Raw genomic sequence first — 18,990 nt, forward strand, 5'->3', positions numbered from 1 at the left:
CTTCTAAGCCATCAATATAACACCGGAATGAACGATCGAGATGCCTTAGACCGGTTCGCCGCGTAGTTTCTTGAGGAATACTTCGATTTTGGGGTTTTCGACTGCGTTTCTGTAGGGGGATCGTTGGTTGTCGAGCAGCTTCTCGAAGACGCGCAGGTTGGCGCAGCACATGGCTTCGAGCGTGGGTCGGTAGAGCTGGTCGGCGAGCACGCGGCGCACGAATTCGAGCGCGCTCGGCTCGCCGCCGCATGTGCGCAGAATCTTGTCGGCGCACGCGGTGCTCCACACGCACTCCTCCAGGAATACGTTGTATCTCTCGTTTTGATCGAACACGCGACACTGTAATAAACAAAAATTGGTTAAGACACAATATACAATTTTATAACTAAAGTACGGCCCAACTAGCAGCGATACAAAAGGTCGATTCGACTGTCAAACTGACAATCTATTCTGTCTCTTCCCATCTTGTGTCTTGTCATAATATCTCGTTCTTCCGCCAAAATATGTCAAAGTCAAACCCCTGCTATCAGGCCTGTTCATCTCCGCGAGTTTACATCGAAAACAAAACACGCAAGATGGCCCACCTACAAGAAACTATTCGACAAGGCCTCACATACGAGCGAACATTGACTCACGCACGCGTATTCTTGTGTATGATGGAAGAAAATAAAGAAAATGGTGTACTAAATAATGTGCAGTATTTAACTGCCTAAATAATAATAAAAACACAGAATGTACTTTTTTAAGTTACCTCAAGACACTGATAGGTAAATAAGTAGTTAATATTATTCATGATAATTCATGCTAAATCATGTATTTCCTCCGCCATTTTCCGCAGTTTGGCACCTCACGTCACATCATTTTACCGAAGTCAGCCCTATAGCTTCGGCGCAGTGCCGATCACTGACGTTTGTCAACAAAATGGTGCTTGACACTTGAGACAGGCTAAATTACACCATATTGTTAATGACATTGAGCATACATTTTTTTAAATACCTTCGCGAAGTAAAACTTCTGTACGTAGTACTTATTATTATTCTGTGCTGCTATTCCAAATGCCCATGACATTAGGTTTGTTTACATTTGGTATCGCTTCTCGTTGGCCGTACTTTACATATAATCCTCTTATTCTAAAATCATAACGAGTGAGGGGAGGCAATGATTGCTGTAATAACTTTTTGTGAATAATACATTTTTATTACAAAAATACAACACTTCATGTCCGTTATCAGCTTATTTTTTTATAGTGTACTAGGGTTCAACAGGCGACAGATTAGATGCCCTGTCACGAGACTGCATGCCGGAAAACGTAGTGTAGGCTAGTCTACCACTCAGTCGGACCGACAATCTGGTGAAGGTCATCGCGGGAAGCGATGCAAGGCCAGGGTAGCGTACGACCGGTCGTCGTGGAATCCATGGGGAGTCGTTTTGTCAAGCAACGGACAGCATTCCGTTGTATAGATAAGTGTCATCCACGAAGACGCTCCCCAACATTTTTCCGCGGATGTTTAAGTGTTATGGGTACACGCTAAATTATCCATGAGTGCACACGCACACTACAATAATGACGCTCGGATTGCTCGGATCAAACTCCCCGCACCCCGCGCTTCCCTCGACCAAAGATTGGTGGGGCGCGTCTCTTTTTTATGCAAGACAAGGCAGGTATTTTTCCGCAATTGCACCTGATGTGAAGTGAGATGCAATCTAGGATAGTACATATCAGCCCTGTAAGTGTCTATTCACTCTCGCCGTGTAAAGGCCCGGATTATAGTCTTCGGGAAAGACAGCAGCAGGCAGCGAGTTCCAGTCCCTAGCTGTTATAAAAGTCATCGAAACGTTTAATGCGAGCTGATGGAACGTTGACAATGGACAATTTGACACCATTCTCCAATAATTCGAAATCACAACTTTTCTAAAAAGACACTTCATCTGGTCTTAAAAACTTAATTAATTTTTAATTACCTGTAAATTACGATTTTTGGTCGCATTGTAATTGAAAAAAGTAGTATAATTGAGTTGACAAAATAGTGACGTCACTTGCTTGCAGTGCCATACAAAATCTATGGGAGAGTTTCGTTTTGACAGTTTTAAAAAGTACGTCAATTGATTGGTGGTGTCAACATGTCTATTGACGGTGATGAAATTCGTGGATGGCACGAGCTATAATGAGATTCTTATAACAAGTCTCACCTCATCGCCGATGTCGTCCGTGACGCAGACCTCGGACTTGAAGTCCATGAGCGCGAGCATGACCAACATAGCCGGCGGCTGCTCGTCCAGCATTGCCCGCAGCATCTCGGCGGCTCGCGCTGGTATAACGCGCGTCGGCGAGCCCGGGCCGGCGGGCGCGGCGACGGCGGCGACGACGTTGGACGCCGCGTAGCGAATGCTCTGCTCGTCGTCTTCGAGCAGCGTGACGAGCATGCCGAATATGAGCGACTTGAACTCGACTGCGGAGTTGAAAGCTAGTTTTTTTAATTTGCATTTTTGATATACAGGGTGTTAGGTAAATAAAAAATGTAAAATCAGTTTTGTATGAAAATTAAAAAAAAATAAAATGATATCAAATTTCTGACTACACCATACCATTTATATGCATATGTTAACATGGGCTAGTGTCGGCTCATATACCCATTTACCTAACACTCTGTAGTTGTTTTTGTGAGCTTTACATAATATGGTGGCTCGTTTTGCAAGTTTTGATAGACATTACACTATCGTTATGTACATGTAACACTTACACACACAAGTAAACTCACTCGCCTTCGTAAGTTGTGAGAACTGTAATATCTTAACAGATTATGTATTCAGTTCTAAGAGGCACGATTTGGCAAACAGTCTGATAAAATGCATGGACGACGACACTTATGGAAAAAACTGTGCCATCATGTGGTTGTAATAAACAAAAATATGTGGACTAATGTCACTGCATCAAATGATTTTTTTTTATACAGAACAAGGCATGATGAAATGTCATGGTTTTTATAAGACACGAAAGCAAAACAAGTTTGTAATAATGATAATATACAGGGTGTTAGGTAAATGGGTATATGAGCCGACTGATTTTATAAAATCCGATTTGTATGAAAATTAAAATGAAGATATCAATTTTCTGTCTTTACCATACCCTTTATATGACCATGTTAACATGGGCTAGTGTCGGCTCATATACCCATTTACCTAACACCCTGTATGTACTTACATCTTTCTTTCTCATTGATGCTTCCCAAATCCATTTTCAGCAGTTTTTCGCAATTAGCTGTCATAAATTCGGCGACCTCCTGCCGCGAGCAGTCGCTGTTGTCCGACGTACTACAGGAGTGGATGACCCGTAACACCTCTAACACGATCTCCGGGAATATCTTCGACTGCTGCAACTTCGTCGACACGAAACCGCACAGGCTCTTCAAGTAGATATGAGTCAGATTCTCGTGCTCATTCTGAATGCAGTCGAACAGCTTCCAAATGATTTCCTCGTCCGTGATGTATTTGACGCGCTTGCCGCCCATTTTGATCCCGACGATGTGCTTCTGCGTGTTCTTTTCCAAACTCAACACTTTCAAAGCCTTCTGGTTGCACTCCGGGTATTTGCTGGTCTCGAATATCTTGCACAGTTTCTGGATGTAGTCGGACCTTCTTCTCATCACCGCTAATATGTCGAGGTACACCATAGTCGAGAGGTGCTTTTGGAATTTGCAGTCTTCAATGTCCAGGCTGTTGTGAAGTATGAGCAGGTAGTTGAGAGTGCTCAGCACCACTTCGTAAGTCTTGTGGCTGAGGGTCAAGGAGATCAGTTCGGAGCTGGTCTTGATGTTGCGCGATTTCCTGAGCAGCACGAAGTAGAGATTGACGAAGTTGCCGATGCACACGTCGCGGCCCGACGTGATCGGCGGGACGTAGTATGCGAATATCACTTTGTGTATCTGCGATTGGATGCGGGATAACAAATCGTCACTAATCAAAGATGGGAACCTGAAAACAAGTTTTTCACATTACAATCTTGGTTTTTTCAATGTACATATTATATAAAAAAAAGTACTATAGTCTGGTCCGGGAGCACGTAGAATTTTGTCCAATGACCCCAAGCTACCCATCCTTATCGCTCGCGCGTAATTATGGTGCTGTCGCGCTCGCACACTCACTGCGGGCGCCCGTCCCACAGTCGCGACAGCAATATAATTACGCGAGAGCGATAAGGATGGGTAGCTTGGGGTCATTGGACAAAATTCTACGTGCTCCCGGACCAGACTATAGCTACTTCAACCGATAAGAGGAGTGGGTTGTTGACAAACGTCGCAAAAATCAGTAGGTCATCGTAATTTTTAACTGGTCATTAAGAAGTACTAATCGCAACAACTGAAAACAGTAACTCGCAACTACTAATTATGAGCTAAACCTGTAGCTATAACTTACCGGTTACCCATTGCTATAACGGGAAACTAAACTTAATCAATGTGCATAGAGCCCAAGGGCTATATTACACCGGGACACCATGGCGGCGCAACCAGTCGCCGGCTACCAACAAAACGTATGCAGCTCTATAGAGAGTTACCTGGTGTCCGTTTGGTTGCGCAAAGCTGCATACATTTTGTTGGTAGCGGCGACTGGTCGCCCCGCCATGGTGTCCCGGTGAAATATAGCCCTAAAAGTATAATTATTTGTTTTTTAACTCACCTCCAGAGCAGCATATTGATCATCTTCGCATACTCGTCGGCGATGACGTAGCAGGCGTGGTCTCCGTCGGCCTGATCGACGATCCACAGCGTCTGGTCCAGACGGAGGCGCAGGCACGCCAGGGCTTCGCCCTCCAGCGCGGCCTCGTCCGGACGAGCGTCTAGTAGTCGAGTAAGCTGTAGTAACACGCCATGACAGTAGTTGCGCTTGATCTCCGGGTCGGAGATCACGTTAAGCAACGCCTCGACGAACGCCATGTATCTGGAAGTGTTGAGGACGGTATAGCGATCGAGGCAAACAAGAACGAGGTGGAATTGTATAAAGCAATCGTTATCATTTGACAGTTCATAACGTACGATTATTCTGTCAAACGCTTTGTTTAACGGATTTTATCGTACGTTATGAACTGTCAAATGATTACGATTGCTTTACACAATTCCACCTCTGATCGGTGTTGTATTCTGAAATAAATGGAATTTCTAACACGAGAAGGATTAGGCCTCAGCCTCGAATTTAGCGGGCAGCGGCGCGGGAGCGGGGCGGGCAACGCAGACCCGTTCTCGAAACAAGCGGGCAGCTCGCGCGGCGCTTTAGCGGCGAAGTGTTGTTCGGGGTTGTGTTGTCGAGATATTTGTTTTTATTCGCAAACGAAATGTCTGAATAACGGCGACAATTTTATTTCGATTCAAATTTATTCCTAACGCTCGATTTATTGTGGGCAAAAGAAGGAGTGCGCTGCCCGCTCGTTGCCCGCTCCCGCGCCGCTGTTTTCGAGAACCGGTCTATTTGATTTTACGCATAAGATCCTGCCGCTCCCGCGCCGCTGCCCGCTAAACTCGAGGCTGAGGCCTTAAGGCATGGTTGCACCATCTTACTTTAACTTTGACAAACGTCAAAAATCTATCAAACTCCATACAAAAAGCACCGGTTATCGTCAAAGTTACCGTAAAGTTAGGTGGTGCAACTCAGCCTATGTCATGTGTGACGTATGAGGGAATTTGATCTGACCAAAAACAAAAGATAGCCGTCGTTTGTCTCAATAGGCGTCAAGTCAGAAATTCTTTATTGCATACTATTATTATGAGTTTTTTAAGTGTTAAGACGTCACAGCGGTCGCCCGGCAAGCGAAATGTCGTGTGTTCAATGCAATGTCGTGGCAATTATTCGATTTTTTTTAAGTTATTAAAAAGACATACAGGTTCAAAGCGGCACAATTTAAGTGGTCCAACGAAACGGTTAAAGAACATAGAGGCAATACTGACTGGTCGGGCGCGACGAGCGGCAGGAGCGCCACGAGCCGCACAATGGACGGAGCAGGATACTGACTGGTCGGGCGCGACGAGCGGCAGGAGCGCCACGAGCCGCACAATGGACGGAGCAGGATACTGACTGGTCGGGCGCGACGAGCGGCAGGAGCGCCACGAGCCGCACAATGGACGGAGCAGGATACTGACTGGTCGGGCGCGACGAGCGGCAGGAGCGCCACGAGCCGCACAATGGACGGAGCAGGATACTGACTGGTCGGGCGCGACGAGCGGCAGGAGCGCCACGAGCCGCACAATGGACGGAGCAGGATACTGACTGGTCGGGCGCGACGAGCGGCAGGAGCGCCACGAGCCGCACAATGGACGGAGCAGGATACTGACTGGTCGGGCGCGACGAGCGGCAGGAGCGCCACGAGCCGCACAATGGACGGAGCAGGATACTGACTGGTCGGGCGCGACGAGCGGCAGGAGCGCCACGAGCCGCACAATGGACGGAGCAGGATACTGACTGGTCGGGCGCGACGAGCGGCAGGAGCGCCACGAGCCGCACAATGGACGGAGCAGGATATCTTTTGGTTAGGCCTGCCATACACGGACAGCTCGAGCAGTTAGTCAGTGATCAACATACACAGACCGCTCTTGTAGTCAAGAGTCAACAGCTTGAAGCTGCCAGCTATAACTGCTCAACAAATCACAAGCGCGCGCGCCGTGGAATTAAGAAAGTGGGCAGTTACCTCCAACTGCGCGAGAGCTGTCGACAGCTCGAGCAATCAGTGTATAGCTGGCGACTGCTTGACCGCACGATAAAAATTCACCGTGCTGTCGAACGCCCGAATCAGTTGCAACCGCTCGAGCGGTTCGTGTATGTGCGTCCATAGAACTCTGCAGTTCACTGTGCAGTCGCAGCTTGAAGCTGTCAACCCTGACTGCTTCAAGCGGTCCGTGTATTGCCGGCCTTAGGGTGCTGAAAAAGATTGTGTACCCCTGAGCTAGAACATTATGAATGGAGCTGAAGGCAGGATACTGACTGGTCGGGCGCGACGAGCGGCAGCAGCGCGCGCGCAGACAGCTCCCGCGCCGCTCGCACGGGGCTGCGGGCGGCGGCGGCCACGAGCGGCAGGAGCGCCACGAGCCGCAGCGCCGACGCCGTGCCCTCGAGCGCGGACGGGTACAGGCGGCCCAGCAGCAGCAGAACCGGGCAGAGAGCCGGCTGTAGCTCGTGCTCCATCGATTCATTCGCTTCCTTCAGCTTGTTCTGTTTGAAACGAGGACTTTAGTTTATTTTTGCGGAAGCTTGGTGTAACGAAAGTACAATAGTCGTTACGTTTATAATCAATGAGGGTTTTCGAGATTGAAAAATCCATAACATATCTGTCAATGTCATGTCAAAAATAACCAATCATGCAGCATTTGGACCTCCCGTCCAGGGTTCGAAAATATCCGATATTTATTATAAATATCAAAATATCGGATATTTATGATATATATCCGATATATATCAACTTTGATATATATCAATTTTGTATGAAAGCCATATTATTATTTTATTGTATTGTTCATGAATACTATTGCATATGTGCTACATACACATGTTTTTAGTGTTTTTAAACCTTAAAATCAGACAAATAAAGCAAAAACATAAAATATTCTTTTAAATACGGCAAAATCAACTAAAAAAATAAAAATCTTATGTCAAAAAGTACAAATACAGTAACAAATTTTAAAAGTTGATATATATCATCAAAACCGGCTTGATATATATCGGATATATATCCGAACTCATATTGTTTAAGACAAAAAGCACTTTAGAACTTAAATTTAGACAAACTGAAAATTTCAAGGTATAATAGCTGATCAGTAAAAATGTAGTAACTTAATACATGAAAAGATAATTTTAAAATAAATTCGATGTATTCTCAGTCCTCAGAATCTGAGTGATTAATTAGCATCAATTTATGTGACCGTAATAAATTAATGAATAATATAATTAAAAATTATAACACTATCATATTAAAGTAATTCACCTTTTGGCTGACTAGTGCGTTTCCCGTCTACGTATTGCCATCTGGCGGATTTTTCAATCGCGAAAACCCTCATTCATTACGGTCAGTCCTCTACGAATACCATCAAAAATTATTGAATAAAACAAATTAACTTCTAAAAAATGCATCGAAAAGCATCATAATAATGTCCAGTACTATAACATGAGCCCCCCTCTCCCATAATTCGCCCTAGCGAATGAGGGTTTTCGCGAATGAAAGATCCGCTAGATGGCGGGACGTGGATGTGGGGTCTGACTGCTGCGTGATTGGTGGATTTTGACATATCTGTCAATGTCATGTCAAAAATAACCAATCATGCAGCATTTGGACCTCGCGTCTACGTATTGCCATCTGGCTTTTTCATTCGCAAAAACCCTCATTAGCATCATCTCTCTTCAAATTCAAAATTCAAATGCGTTATCGATTCACCGAGTGGACCTATCTACTGCGCCTTCCATTCTGCTGTCACCACTGGAAAACCTTTTCCAGTGGCGACTGCAGACTAGAAGACGTAGTAGATTGGCGTCCATTTGGTAAATCGATAACGCATTAAAATTTTGAATTTGAAGATGTATGGCTAACCTATAGCTAAATACGTACCAGTATGAAGTCGTAAAGCGCCGGGTAGCGCAGGAAGAAGATGCGACCGGTCATGGTGTTACGGAGCGCGGGCAGGTCGGAGTGGCGCGCGCGGTCCACGCCGAATATGCGCACCATTAACGCACTGAACAGAAGCGTGGAACTGTTGCGCTCCTGCACGCGAAAAGTGAAAGGTCACTGACTAACTCACTCATCAAGATATCTCAGAAACTACAAGTGCAAGTAGTAATCAAATGGTGCATGGGGCTATCTTTTAGAACGTAGGTAAAAACTCATAAAACTCAATTATTTATGCAAATAGGCTTTAAAAAGCACTTTACACGTCTCAGTATTAACCCTACAACTGCTTCGGGACAATAAATGGGCCAGTGCTGAGAAGAAGCAGCGCAAGAACTCAGTCACTATTGTCAGTCAGTAGTACTAAGACGGGATTTTGCAAAATTCAATCCCTAAGAAGGTAAAACGGGATCCATGAGTACCAAGTCGCGGGCGGCCGTTATTACACAGATAAAAGAAGGATGATATTCAAATCAGGATCGACGTGCACTAAACAGTAGCGTGTAAAGGCTCGGCCAAACCAACGCGATCAGCCAGAGAGTGCGATAGCGATAGTGATCCTACTGATTGCCATCGCCATTGCCATCGCGCACGCGGCCTGCACGCGTTGGTATGGGCAAACCTTAACTGTTGCGCTCCTGTACGCAAACTCTGGCCATTTAAATATACAGCAATAGAAATATTTGAGATTCCAATCAAATATTTTCTTACAGACTAACATATTTTACAAAACACCCGAAGACCACTTATCAAAGGCTCGGTGGAATGACAAGCAAATGTCTCAGTGATAGCCAAACTGGTCTTATTAAAGGTGTATGGGTTGATAACGATTTTCAACGGGGTCTGTAATAAAATAATTCGAAAGCTTTTAATTGAATGGACTAGAACTCTTCGCATTTTCTACCAATACGTCGAGATAGCATGGGAGGGTAGGCTGAAACCTCCATCTATCTTGTAAATTACATGTACCAGAAAATCTGGTAATTTGTGCTCTGCAACGAAGGCTAAAAGACAAAGAGACACGTATCAAATATTAAACATACCAGAACAAATATTTGACAACTTACCATCCACGTCTCCCTCTCGAAGCCTCGCAGTGCGACCATCAGCCCCTCCCCAACGTATCCCCCCAGGGCCTCCTCCAAAGCAGACGTCTTAAACAGCGCCCGCAGAATGTTCATGCTGTGAGTTCTCACTTCCACGTATGGGTCATGCGGCTCATCTTGATTGGTAGCTCCCGAAGCATTAGCTTGGTCACTGGGCTCATGTGTAGTAGTATTTAAAGTGGAAGCATCATTTTGGGCCTGTGCATCAGTAGCCTCTTGTTCGACATTACTTGTTTCAGGATACACGTCTAGGTTAGGGACGTAGTTGGCGAGGCGAAGAAGGGCAGTCATGCACTGGGGTAGATATTTGGGGCTGCCTGCCACCTGCACTTCTGTGGTGGTAAGAGCCTGTAAGAAAATTTTAGATTGAAAGATCACAGCCGTAAGACCGAAATAAGAATAAGAAATTTATTCATAATGTTCATTACATGTCAAATTTTCAATATATTTTCTTATTAATAATAAACAATTGCAGTATTAATAAGAAAGAAATACACATCATGTCCAAATAAATTAATAATACAAATAGAATTAATGTCAATTAAATGTCAAAAAAAAATAAAAAATAAAAAATAGTGGGTAACAGTGTCAATAATAATTAAATTCCAAACAGTTCGTCAATTTTATAGAACGCCTGCTCGATCAACCACTTTTTTAATTGAAATTTGAAAGAATGGAGTGATACCGCTTCTTTCACTATTTTAGGCAATCGGTTGTATACTTTAGGCCCCAATACGTGCGTCAAAGAGTCAGACTTTCGTAGACTGTTTATTTGAGTACTACAATCCGGGCCTTTTCAAGGCGAGGATGAATAGGCTTAACTTAAGGAAAGGCAGATTTGTACCATCCTAGACTGCATCTTACTTAACACCAGGTACGATTGCGGTCAAATACCTGCCTGTCCTGCATAAAAAAAAAAAATATTGACAAAATGTGCCTGCCCCCTGTACCTCTGACGGTCCCCGTTTTTGTATTACCCGGCGCTCCTGAACCCCGCATGCGAAAACTACCGGTGGTCTACCTATAGCGACATCTCCTATGTTAGATCAAGAGCAAGACACACTTTGGGTAGCGACCCAAAGTCTGCTCTTGCTCTTGCCAAAGTAGGCCATCGGGCCTACATGAGAAATTAAGTAAGATTTTTTCTTTATTGAGGCCGGACTTCGGCAGTGGTATAGTGTGCAGGTGTAATGGATATGTCATGTGACTTCACAATTTTACGGTGACATATACATCAGTTTCTGGAATCTTCTGGAACCTCTCAAAATATACTGGTCATCACAAAAATCGGCCCACCTAAGTTTTACAGGAAAACTCGTTTCTACTGACACAATCATGGTGCCCCAACAATATTGGTGTTATTTGAAAGCCCAATAAATATCCTTAAAGAAAAACACATTTAATTTCTTATTAAACGATTAACATATCACACACTAAATCACAATAAATGTGATTTGAAAAAAGACCTCACTTTGGGCTCACCTCTGGGATCAATTAGACCAATTTTTATGGTTATAAAATCAAATAATGAAATGAAGTTTAGAACTAGGCTTTTAAATGGTGCCAATATTAGTGGGAAGTGGGGATGCATACGTTTGAAAGTGCTTGTCGGGGGAGGGTCGATTTTTGTGATGACAAGTGTATGTCCATGCTACGTCTTCCAGCTCGTGGTCGCCACTCAAGAACTTTCCTGCCCCAGCGGCCATCAGCTCTTCGAGCTATGTGCCCCGCCCACTGCCACTTGATTTTAGCGATTCTGCGGGCTATGTCAGTCACTCTGGTTCTCCTACGGATCTCCTCATTTCTGATTCGATCACGCAGGGAAACTCCGAGCATAGCACGCTCCATCGCTCTTTGGGTGACCTTGAGCCTTCTTATGGGCCTCCCACTAGGTGGACCGACGATCTGGTAAAGGTCGCGGGAGGTACCTGGATGCAAGCGGCGCAGGACCGGTCTTTGTGGAAATCCTTGGGGGAGGCCTTTGTGCAGTGGACGTCTTTCGGCTGAAACAAACGAAGTGTATGTCCTATGCCTTATTTAAACCGTACCATGATCATGTATGGCAGGCCGGCGCTGCGTCGTGTAGCGCTCAGACCGGGCTGCGGCGCGGAAATGACGCGGATGCAGTCGCGCAGCCACATGCGCGGCATCAGGTGCAGCTCCTCCGAGCGGCACCTCCACAGCCTGAAGGGACATGTGAGAGCTTAGTCATCAAAATGACAACCGGGACGCAAAACTGTTGTAGAACTACCCATTCATAAATTCAAAGCACATATTAAAATTACCTTAATGAAAAAGAGCTACTATAAAGTCGATGATTATTTAAAAGATAAAAATGTTTGGGATGCGTAACTGCCTAGCTCGCATAAATATTTATAACTATGTATTTTGAAAACCTGTAAAACCTTTGAAAAAGAGGCTGACAATAGTGTCTGAGTTTCTTGCGCTGCTTCTTCTCAGCACTGGCCCATTTATTGTCCTGAAGCAGTGGTAGGGTTAATACTGGGACGTGTAAAAGTGATTTTTTAAAGCCTACTTACAGAAATAAATGAGTTTTACTGAGTTTTTTTACTGAGTTCAAAATGTCCACAAATAATCGAAATATCCGAAATAGACAATATTATTATGAGAAGTTGTCTTTTAGCGAAGTTGACATTTTAAGAAGTTGTAATTTCGAGAAGTGAACATTTTGCATCCCGGTTGTCATTTTGAGAAATTGTCATTTTGATGACTAAGCCGATGTGAGAGACACAAATATCAAGAGCCAGTATACTAAGCTTTGAGTAATCAAACGTTTCAATATCCTTTCAGGCAGTGCCGTATTATCCATAAGGCACTTTAGGCCAGTGCCTAGGGGCCCACTATGGCCAGGGGCCCATTATGACCAGGGGCCCAGCACTCCCGATAAAAAAATGAAAAAAAAAAAATGTTAAAGATTATTTTTATGCAACAAAACTCAAACTACCTCAAAACTTCGCCTTATTTTGGTTTACACATTCAATCGTCATATTTCGATACTGTGGAACCTAATTAATTTTCGTGACGTTGGCATTACTGCTTTGGTTTATATGACAGGTCGACGGTTGACGCCCTTCAGAGGCTAAAAAGCCTCACTGTGGAGGCTAGGGGGAGGGCTGAGGGTGTGTTGGCTGTATCATTCGATATAGCCAACGCTTTCAATACCATCCCTCATCCCACCATACTCTAGACACTTCAACATCACAGAGTGCCTCAGTACGTTTGAGCGCTGCTGGGCGATTACTTACGGGACCGCGAAGTCCTGTATGTAGCGTAGCCAGCGGGGTTCCGCAGGGTTTGCTGCTCGGTCCACTCTTGTGGAACCTAGGCTTCAACTGGCTCCTCCGGGGCGTCCTTCTCGCGGGCATGAGTGTCACATGCTATGCGGATGACACTCTGGTCACTGCCCGAAGAAGACATTTGGGGCCGCGGCACGGCTGGCGTCGGCGGGCGGCACATTAGTCGCTCGCAGAATATGACGCCTCGGCCTGAAAGTCGCGCTGGAGTAGACTGAGGCCCTCTTTTTTCCGGGGCCAGCGCGACCCTCCCGACGCGTTGAGGACGTTAGGATTGACGTCAAAGGCCAAATGAAATATCTGGGCCTCACGCTTGACGGGGGGTGGCATTTTAGCCCGCACTTCAACGGGCTAGCGCCACGCCTTCTCAAGGCAGCCAGCGCACTGAGTTGGCTCCTCCCGAATTTGGGAGGGCCACAAACGAGCTGTCGTCGACTTTATGCCGGCGTTCTGAGGAGCATGGCGCTGTATGGCGCCCCAGTCTGGGCGGACACACTCAACAAGAGGGAGAGCTGCCCTTCTGCGCAGACCCCAGCGGGCCATAGCGCAGAGGGTCGCAAGGACCTACCGCACTGTAGGGCACGCTGCGGCGTGCGTCCTCACTGGTACTCCTCCTTGGGAGCTAGAAGCTGGGGTCTTGTCTGTCATCTATCACTGGATGGCAGACCAGAAGGCGCGTAGATAGTGCCCGGCCCCGGACCGGTGCGGCGCCGTCACGAAGACATGACTCGCGCGCAGTTTGGCCGCCATTGGTCCTGGACGGTACGACCGCACGTGTTCCTCACGTTCCATCTGGCGCAGGTGCTGACCGGGCATGGCTGCTTCGGTTCGTCCATGCATAGAATCGGGCGACAGGAATCCCCGTGTGACACAAATGCAGCGCGGCGGGTGACACGGTGCAGCACACCCTCGCGGTCTGCACAGGCTGGGAGGAGCAGCGCCGTGTCCTCATTGCGGTCGTGGGCCGGGATCTTTCGCTTCCGAGCCTGGTCATCGCCATGCTGGGAAGTGAAGGATGCTGGAAGGTGGTCGCCTCCTTTTGCGAAGAGGTCATCCTTCAGAAGAAGGCAGCGGAGCGCGAGCGGGAGAACGATCCTCTCGCCCCATCGCTCCGTCTCTCGCTCCATCAGAAGGCGGTTGTACGACCGTTCTACTCTGCCCCCAGGTGGCGGCCAGCAGGCCGGGGGTGCGAGGGCACCGTTGTCACCTCCGTCTGACGGGAACGGCTTGGCGTTTCGGGCATTCCCGTCGGACCCCCACAAGGGGGGCGTGTAGGGTCCGCCGTGTAGGCGAGCTGTCGCTGTAGCGTGGTGTCGCGGAAGTCCAAGGCTACGGCCGGATACTCGCGACACCCCCACTCGGGCTACGTACGACAGAACGCCGCGGAGGTTTTAGTAGGTAAAACCCGTCCTTTTCCCTTTTTAAGGCGCCGGGAGTCCCACACACCACCCTGTCCCCCGGCAGTGGTGACGGTGCGCAAATCATATCCTCCGCGACAAAAAAAAGGGGGGCCCAAAAGGAGCTGTGCCTAGGGGCCCCGAGATGGTTAATCCGGCCCTGCTTTCAGGGGTAGTGGTGTTTACATCAAACGTCGTCACTAGTAGGCGCGTAAAAAATGACATTAATTAAATGTATGACGGATTGTACAGCGCCCCTAGCGGAAGCTTGCAAGAACTAAAATTTTCATATAAATAAATAATAGTTTATTCATTACAATAAGAGCATTATGAGAACTTATTATGCTAGATTTTACATTAGTTCATAAGTCTTTTTTAGCCTGAGCTAGGTTGAAACCTATGTTTCAGGCGAAAAAAGCTATATTTTTTTAACACGCTCACTTTGTGAGGACGTTTGATATAAACTCACACTAAGCCCTCAGATTGATTGGGGCCCGGAAACGTGAAACATGACTGTGAAGCTCACCCACAGACCACGGACCACACGTCTCTTGGAGTAGTGTGGGTAGGTCGATTTAGCACACAAAAGGGATCGTAAGTGTAACGGAACACAGGACAAGTGAAAAAGAATGAACGAGCAAATGAGAGAGATTTTTGCACAAGGAAAAGATACGAATGTAAAAAAGATTTTGCGTGGGGGACGAGAATTTTCTTTTCTTGATTGTTAATTCTTGAATTGAGACATCTCGATGACAATGGCCTGATGATCTGAAGAAGATAGCGGGACATCGTGCGACGTATAGATCGTGCCATCCACGAAGACGCGCCCCACCAATTTTTGGTCGAGGAAAGCGCGGGGTGCGGGAAGTTTGATCCGAACAATCCGAGCGTCATTGTAGTGTGCGTGTGCACTCATGGATAATTTAGCGTGTACCGATAACACTCAAACATTAGCAGAAGAATGGTGGGGCGCGTCTTTGTGATTGGCACGATCTACAGTGGTCTTTAAGAGGCTGAAATGATGACATAGAAGCTTCTTTCAAGCAAAATATCTTTCTGACCTGGTCAGCATCCTGGAGAAGCCCACATACGCCTGCTCAAACGCGCCCCGATGTTTGGTCTCAGCCAGCAGTTGGGTGAAGTGTTGGCCGATGCGATTTAGCTGCTCGTGCGACAGCAAGCCCGTCTCGTCCTCCAGTTCGATGCTCATCCGGGCCACTAGCGTGCCGAGAATGTTTGACACCTGGGGATCAGTGAAGATGGGCCGACTCTGAGAGGGAGAAACCAAATGCGACAGCATACCTTATAACCTCTGCTCCCTGCCTGTATAATTAGTTTCATTTTTATTCATGGGAACAATGTACTAGTCTGAAGAAAACATAAAAAATATTACAATGTATAATCACAAGCACAAAAATGTGTACCCACAGCCATACTATGTAATTTAATTTTATACAAATAAAAGAGAAAAATATATTAAAAATAAACATAAAATTACACAGGATGAACTTGATTGACATTTTTAATTTAATATTCACTTTGTAATCGTACATACATACACATATTAGAGCCTAATAATATTTAAATGTAAAAAAAGTCTAATGCCAACTATCTATGGCTTACTGGTGGAATAGAGATGGGTTCAAGGCAAGTAACTTACAGATGTTATAAAGTCACTTAAATGCCCTTTATTATACTTCATGACATTAGCCGGGACAAACTATTACACCTAAGTATTTTCCGAAGAATGAAGATGCTTGTGATAAGTGCCACGAAATATGGTCGTAAAGTTCGGTATTCGCCAAAGCAAACTAAATATGTAAATCAAAAGGTACCAAACAAGTGTGTTAACGATAGGTTCTGTATATCAAGCGAGTATGATTCCATGTTCAATATAACATTAATTTTTCCATCCTGTAAGTACTTTCCCTCATCGAATCTCTTAGTGTTCAGGCTATTAATGTTTTCTTGCCCAACTTATATATTTCATTCATAATTTCACAATGAAAATGATTATTACTAACCTCTTTCACTGATCTCCAAGCACATAGAAGCACCATTTGAGCTGTAACTGGTCTTCCATCTTCTAGTCTCAGGTCACTAGAATTTAGAATTTAGAAATGTGTAGATAAAGGCCTCTAGCTGAATAACTTATAGCCACGTACCCCCAATCCAATCCACTGTCTGGTTGACACCAAGGTCAACTAAGGCCTTTGTGATGGATGACTCTATGGATCTTATTTGACAGTTAAGTTAAAAAGAGATTCTGGTTTTATTTAATAAGGAGGAAAAGTGATATTCATTAATGTTGGGATTGTGAACAATGATAATGATTTGCGCCAATCGTAGTAGCAGGACGGTTTTAAGCACAAGCCAATTTATACATCTTCAATAAGGAAGAATTTGCCTAACAAGATCTGTGCTTCAGGAAGAACACGCTTGCAGATCAAGTTTTTAAGGACAAGCCAATTTATACCTATCGCTCTTTTATTATGGAAAAAATTGCCTAGCTACATCTGTCTTGGAAAAATACGCTCGCAAATCAATTATGAGTCTCCAGCAGTCTTTAACTAAGGAAGAATTTGCCTAGCGCTAATCTATAAAATTAAGAAATACGCTTGCAGGTCAAGTATGAATATTCCAATCTCCAGCAGCCTGTGAATCTCACCCCGTGTTGCCGTAGTCATCGGTAGCAATGCCACCAGCGTCCATAGGCAGGTGTCCCTCGGGCGACGCGTTGTTGACCACACAAGCCACGCTCTGGTTCACCAGCAAGCATAGATCTATGAGTTCAGCGATCAGCGCCCTCCATTGGTCGTCGCCGGCTAGAACTCTGAAAGCAAAATTTTGGCTTATTAGAAAACCGAATTAGTACGTCCAACGAGAAGCGATACCAAATTAAACAAACCCAATGTCATGGGTGAACCCGTCTGACTTTGACATATTTTGGCGGGAGAACGAGACATTACGAAAAATGAGAAGAGACAGAATATATTGTTAACTCGACAGTCATATTGACCTTTTGTATCGCTGCTAGTTGGCCGTACTTTAGGTGATTTGATGACACTCAAACTCAATACACATGCGTCGTCAAACGAAAATCACATATGTTGGCATGGATTCACATCCACTTCGTACAGACTTCGTTCGAACATCGTATACATAAATTGATTGATCGAAAAGAAATATGTCCGCCGAAGTGGAGTGAGATAGCAGAATTGCGAGCTATGTCTGTCCAGCTAGGTATGCGAAGTGGATTTGTGTGTCATACGTGAAGCGTTAGGCTCTGCTCCGCTTTCTAGTTTAGTATAATTTTATAAACTAGTTTGCAACTCCCTGTCCACAGAAGTGGAGTACAAATGTTTATTGCGCTCACCACTCCCACCACCTCGCTCCGCTCCCGTGGACAGGGAGCGTCAGTCTAAGTAACCGGTGGACTGAGTGTGAGTTTACACTTTTAGTTTAGTGAGCTCACTAGTGAGCGCGTTTAAAAAATGTATGAAAATTTTAGTTTTTGAACGTTTCACGAACGATCGCTGTACAATCCGTCATACATTAAATGTCATTTTTTGGTGAGCGCGTTTGATGAAAACTCACACTCAGCCCTCAGATCTCCACTAGGTGACTCAGGTGGAGCGCCTCGACTCGCGGTGGCTCAAATGGAGACGCTGGCGCAACCTGAGGCACAACTCGTTGCGAGGCAAAATTCGTCGCCGCGGTTAAGTCACATTTTGCCGCTCGGCTCGATACGCGGCCGTCGAATCGATTGAGATTAAGGCCCAGAACACACGGTGAAACGCAACTGCAACGAAACTGCAACTTCTAGTTACTTTTGAGTTGCATCTAAGTTTCTGCCATAGTGTCCGTTGAGAGACCACACACGACGCGACCAGTTTGACCAGTTCAAATCGGTTTCAAACTGGTCGCGTCATGTGTGGTCTCTCAACGGACGCTATTGTAGAAATTATTCGTTGCAGTTGCGTTTCACCGTGTGTTCTGAGCCTGAGGTGTTCGGATCGAATTCTCCACTCACGCGGGGTCGCAGTTGGTCATGAAGTAGCCGACGCAGTGCAGCACGCCGTACATGGGCCTCGCGCGCGCCGCCGCCGCCATGCTGCCCGCTAAATTCGAGGCTGAGGCCTTAAGATAGCATTCGGATCAAGACGACAGCGACGAGAGACCACGACCCGAGACCGCGACAGGCAACCGGTCGCAGGTCGTAGGGCGACAGCTACTTAAGATAGCATTCGGATCAAGACGACCGCGACGAGAGACCACGACCCGAGACCGCGACAGGCAACCGGTCGCAGGTCGCAGGGCGACAGCTACTTACGAATCTTCGCGACACGAGTCGTGCGACCCATACGAAACTTACTAATTCTATTAAAATTTCGTCTTCGTGCGAAGAAAACACGGCCATTTTGCATCTGTCGCGCCACGGCACTGCCTTGTGAGCGACCGAGTCGCGCGACGCAAGTAGCCGGCAGGCCACGCCCACACGTCGCGCGACTCGGTCGCTTGCATCCGTCAGCACT

The 18,990-nt window shown here is 46.0% G+C and overlaps 1 protein-coding gene across 1 annotated transcript; it reads right to left on the reverse strand.

Moving 5' to 3' along the window:
- Positions 1-41: 41 nt before the first annotated feature.
- LOC135078259 (tRNA (32-2'-O)-methyltransferase regulator THADA) lies at positions 42-18,568 on the reverse strand. Its single transcript, XM_063972858.1, has 12 exons — positions 18,489-18,568; positions 17,124-17,288; positions 16,480-16,555; positions 15,517-15,725; positions 11,793-11,928; positions 9,706-10,092; positions 8,582-8,734; positions 6,968-7,194; positions 4,675-4,935; positions 3,203-3,972; positions 2,191-2,450; positions 42-339 (listed from the first exon to the last, which is right to left on the reverse strand). Exons 1-12 carry the CDS (start codon positions 18,566-18,568, stop codon positions 46-48), a joined length of 3,018 nt encoding a protein of 1,005 aa, XP_063828928.1. The 3' UTR covers positions 42-45.
- Between the last annotated feature and the right edge of the window lie 422 nt (positions 18,569-18,990).

Source organism: Ostrinia nubilalis, chromosome 14 (assembly GCF_963855985.1).
Source record: "Ostrinia nubilalis chromosome 14, ilOstNubi1.1, whole genome shotgun sequence".
In the NCBI taxonomy this organism is placed as follows: domain Eukaryota; kingdom Metazoa; phylum Arthropoda; class Insecta; order Lepidoptera; family Crambidae; genus Ostrinia; species Ostrinia nubilalis.

Bases quoted from the DNA above. Each gene is read 5' to 3' on its own strand.
- LOC135078259 (XM_063972858.1), bottom strand. From the start codon at position 18,568: ATGGCGGCGGCGGCGCGCGCGAGGCCCATGTACGGCGTGCTGCACTGC. The intron at 11,929-15,516 runs GTCAGAAAGATA...ATGTCCCTTCAG, and splicing joins TTCTCCAGGATGCTGACCAG to GCTGTGGAGGTGCCGCTCGG. The intron at 4,936-6,967 runs GTCAGTATCCTG...CAACACTTCCAG, and splicing joins CCGCTCGTCGCGCCCGACCA to ATACATGGCGTTCGTCGAGG.